General features: G+C 34.2%; 1 protein-coding gene across 1 annotated transcript; it reads left to right on the top strand.

The window, feature by feature from the left end:
- The first annotated feature begins 266 nt into the window (after nucleotides 1-266).
- Nucleotides 267-3,205, top strand: LOC137650629 (uncharacterized). The gene is made up of 2 exons (XM_068383818.1): nucleotides 267-2,728; nucleotides 3,077-3,205. Exon 1 carries the CDS (start codon nucleotides 1,098-1,100, stop codon nucleotides 2,253-2,255), a length of 1,158 nt encoding a protein of 385 aa, XP_068239919.1. The 5' UTR covers nucleotides 267-1,097; the 3' UTR covers nucleotides 2,256-2,728; nucleotides 3,077-3,205.
- The last annotated feature ends 1,939 nt before the right edge of the window (nucleotides 3,206-5,144 follow it).

Here is a 5,144-nt window from a genome sequence, read left to right as displayed (position 1 = left end):
ATTGTTTTGGGTGTCGAAACTCTCGTGGAACTGCAAAGAGATATCTCTGGACCTTCTTGCCTGAAACCTGTTAACATAGTAGAAATGGTTCTCTATGCTGATTCTCTTTGTGCTCTACACTGGCTTAATTCTTCCTCACAGAAACTGGATAAAATGCAAAGGTGTTCAACTTTCGTAATGAATAGAATTGGTAATATTCAAAAGTTGTGTCAACGATTTCCAATAAGATTCTGTTTCATTTCAGGGAAAAAGAATACGGCCGACTGTGTTACTAGATGCCTCTCACATAAGCAGTTGTATAAAACGAATTTTCTCGTTGGTCCAGGCAAGAAGTTGGATGACATCCCTGGTGGGGAACAGGACATGACTTTTATTATTCCAAATCCCATGACAGTCACAGACTCTGGGTACCTCTCCAAGTTGAATGTACCTTTAGGGGCAGAACTTTCTCAAACTACTTTTTCTTCCTTAACAGGTTCTCCTGAATGTTATTGATCCCTGCAATTATTCCAGCTTTCGTACGTTGATTCTGATTTATCGAAGAATACTAGTAGGCATAAGAAACTGGAAGTCAAGGGCAGGTATATGTTCTCAAACCTCATCTGATACCAACCCTAATCTCTTTGCAGAAGCTAGTAAGAGAGTTGTTATAACAGAGCAAAGAAAGTGGTTCCCAGAGATCTTTGCTTACTTTCAGAATAAGAATAGTTTTAATCTGAAGGCCATTCCTAACCTCATTACTCAGCTTAATATATTCATGGATGAAAATGGTATTCTTAGGGTTAAAAGCAAATTTAAGAAATGGTTTAGCAATAATGGTTTTCCTATTTTACTGCCGAGAGACAGTGTTTTGACGAAGCTAATTATTTTGGATGTTCATTTCAATCTGTTTCATGCAGGATGTTATTCAGTTCTAGCTGAAATACGACGACAATTTCATATCCCTAGGCATTTTTCGACCATCAAAAAAAGCATTAAAACAATGTGTGCATTGTAGGCGTTTTTGTAATAGAACTTTCAAACTTAGTCAGAATTCATATAGGGAATTCAGGTCTAATTTGCCATCCAGGCCATTTGCTAATGTTTTCATTGATCATATGGGTCCTTTCCATGTTAGGAAGAATAATGAAACTCAAAAAGTGTGGTTATTATGCATTACATGTACTTGGAGTAGGGCAGTGAATCTTAAAATTTGCAAGGATCTTGGTGTAAAAGAATTCTTGCAATCTTTCCAGCTGCATTGTTTTGATTATGGAATCCCTGAATTATGCGTCAGTGATATGGGGACACAGCTTGTAGCTGGGGCTAATGTGATGCAGAACCTTTTAAGTGATCATGCTAGTCAGTTATATTTTGAAGAAAACAATATTCGCCCTATACAGTTTCAGCAATATTTTAAAGGATGCAGTAAGCTTGGATCTCTTGTTGAAGTTTGTGTCAAACAGGTTAAAAGATTGTTGTTTGGAAGTATAAAAAATCTTGTTTTATCTTATGATGACTTTGAATTTATTGTTTGTCACACTGTTCACCTTGTTAATAGGAGACCTATAGCCTTTAAGGAATCCCTTAGAGAAGAAGATTTAGACTTTGTACCTGAACCAATTACACCTGAACAGTTAGTTAAGGGCTATGAACTGACTTCCATGAACCTCCTTCCAGAATTACAGGGTATACCAGATGAGGATCCTGACTGGCAACCTTGTGTAAATCCCCAACAGGTTAAAGATGAGTATATGAAATTAAGGAAAGTAAGAAATAATCTGTTATCAAAATATCATAACGAGTTTTTGGGTACACTGATTGACCAAGCTGTTGATAAAAAGGATAGATACCGACCTATTACACAGAGGGGTATCAAAATTGGGGATATTGTCCTACTGAAAGAGGTGCACGCAAAACCTAACAATTATCCTATGGGTTTGGTGAAAGAATTGCAATATAACAGTATCGGTGAAGTTACAGGAGCATCGATACAAAAGGGTTCTACTAGGGAAGTTGTTAAAAGACACATTACAACACTGGTTCCTTTTCTTGAAAGATCAGATGATTCGGAACTTTCGTCGACTAATGATTCTGTTAAACTTTTATCAGAGCCTCCCCATGTCAAAAGAAAGGCTGCTATAGTTAGTGAGCAGAAGACCAGGGAGATTTTGACTGAGTGTTATGTTAGTGTATTGTTTATATTTTTAGATGCAATTTTTTCTACTAAAAAAAGTTGCATCGCTGGTGGTGGACTAAAAGAAATTAAATTTTAGTATATTATTAAAGTCTTTCATATGTTAAGACATAAGATATGTAAATTGGTTAATTTATATTAATTACTTTTCCCTTATGTAATTACCCTTGACCCACTTTTAAATAGATCCTTTTACCTGTTACCCGTTGTTATCGGGAAAAATTTTTTACTTCGGGACTGACTTAGTTAGCCGAAGCAGTCTGGCAACGAATTGTCTCCGACTCGGAAGCCACACTCTCGTAGGAGATTTTAACCTTGTGCTTTTATCGCTAGGACGTGGATGGATAAGATTTTCTCCTACTTTTAAAAGCCCTATGTACCAGCCATGATCGTGGTGTAGATTGATCCTTGGGAGTGACCTACCATGTTGAACAAGTGCCGTGGTTTTGATGAAGTTCTACAACGCTCGTCCTCGTCATGTCAAGAGGCTTGATCAAGAGCCAGAACATAACCTCTTAATATTGCCGTTTGCCGCTCTGGAATTAATTACAGGTAAGGGTCAACTAGAGAGTGGGTCTCAAGTCAAGCCCTTTGTAAATTCCAGCTTAGGAAAGTTATTTCTTAAGTAAGGCCTTGCATGTCTTTAATATATATGTAATCATCTATGAGCCAAATTTAAGTGTCTTGTGTCTTGGCATATATCCAGGTTAATGTTAGCAATTGTTTATCCTTTAGAGAGTGTCCAGTTAACATTATTCGATTGTTCTAGGTTAGCCAATAGCCATTTTATGTCAAATTGATTAAATGTGTAATTTACTGGTTAGCCAGGAATGATAGGCCATTGTCATAACCTTTAGTTCGGCTTGGTAATTTTAATTGATGACCTATCGAAATTTACAGGTGATTACCGAACTGAATGGAGACATTGTGTTATACCCACTACTTCGCATCTAGCTGTAATTACTTCAGGACCTCGGGCAGTAATTGAGAGCCTCTAATAGTTTATTAAGTTGTTTATGTTTACTTAAGGGAAGTTCTCTATTTGTAGTATATTGTTAATATACAAATTAATTATGTTTTGTGTTTCCTTGGTGCCTATAGTTTTTACCAGTGTTTTTGGTGTCTCCTTGATAAAATATAGATATATATATATATATATATATATATATATATATATATATATAGATATATAGATATATAGATATATAGATATATAGATATATAGATATAGGTAGGGTAAATAGCACGGTTTGGATCCATAAGGACCAGTTCAAACCTGAATCGATCCATATGGACCAGTCCAAACAGATCCATAAGGGTGCCCCCCTAACCTAACTCCTGCCCCTCCCTTAACCTCATTGACTATCTCTAACCTAACTCCACCCCCCCTTCTCTTAACCTCATTGGCTACCCCTAACCAAACTCCACCCCTCTCTTAACCTCATTGGGTACCCCTAACGTATCTCCACCTCTCTCTCTCTCTCTCTCTCTCTCTCTCTCTCTCTCTCTCTCTCTCTCTCTCTCTCTCTCTCTCTCTAACCTAACCTAACCTAACCTAACCTAACCTAACCTAACCTAACCAACCTAACCTATCCTAACCCAACCTCCTAACCCAACCTAACCTAACCCTAGCTAACCTAACCATCTAATTTAAGCCTTATCTAACCTAACCTAACCTAAGCTAACCCATCAAGTGAGTGAAATAATACCTAACTACAAGGCTATCATTCAATCCTAAATAGTTATTATGGGAATTATTAAAGTTATCGTTATATTTTGAAATTAATGTTTATTACAATACTCATTATTATTATTAATATTGATTAAATCGGAGAATTCAAGATTTGCATAGCTGGTGGCATTATATTATTTTGAAACTTCTTGTTAACAATAAACAACTGTCACGACTAATGTCTATCCTTGAACAACCTATTACAATAATAATAATAATAATAATAATAATAATAATAATAATAATGATAATAATAATGATAATAATAATGATAATAATAATGATAATAATAATGATAATAATAATAATAATAATACGAGTCCATCATTCAAACTTAAATAGTTATTATGGATATTATTAAATTTATCGTTAGGTTTTGAAATTATTATTAAAAAAATTATTACAATATTCATTATTGTTATTATTATTATTGTTAGTAGCGTTGGTAAATTTATTTCCTTTTCCTAATTGAACAACCCAGTACAATAATAATAATAATAATAATAATAATAATAATAATAATAATAATAATAATAATAATAAAATTCCAACTTAAATAGTTATTATGGAAATTGTTAAATTTATCGTTATGTTTTGAAATTTTTGTTAATAAAATTATTACAATATTCATTATTATTTTAATTATTATTGTTAGGAGTGTTGGTAGATTGATATGCTTATCCTATTATCTTTCTTTGATACGATAACACCTAAATAAACAGATGTAGGAACGTCTCGTGATGATGATAAGCCATGATACTTAATACAATAACATTGGATAGTGCAAGTAATATTTTAAAGCAGTATTATATTTATCTTATAAAACCAGACTGATCTTTTTATATGCATGTATTGCTCATTTCCCCTACCATACAAAGTTTAATCAGATTTGTAAGAATGCTTCAAATGTCATTCTTGTGAACTTCTTGAAGGTCATCATAGCTCTCTCGAATCCCAACCTCACTGCGCTCCACGCTTTAGATTTATTAGTTTTCATCTTCCACTGCTGAGATAAATGGCCCGGGTGGAAGCCTGATAAGGTATAAAACAAATAACTCATCAGACTCATGACGACACCTCCACTAAGGAATAAATTAATCCCATGAATAATTCCCGTCCCTAATTAATAAATGAAAAAAAAAAGAAAATAGAAATTAACTTACCGTCATGGATATAAATAAACTTGTGCAAACGTGGGACATCCCCTATCATGATATTTTTAATCATTAGACGCGG

The sequence above is a fragment of the Palaemon carinicauda genome, chromosome 12, assembly GCF_036898095.1.
Source record: "Palaemon carinicauda isolate YSFRI2023 chromosome 12, ASM3689809v2, whole genome shotgun sequence".
Classification (NCBI taxonomy): Eukaryota; Metazoa; Arthropoda; class Malacostraca; order Decapoda; family Palaemonidae; genus Palaemon; species Palaemon carinicauda.
Note: the sequence above shows the minus strand (reverse complement) of the source record. Positions and strands in the feature narration are given on the sequence as shown.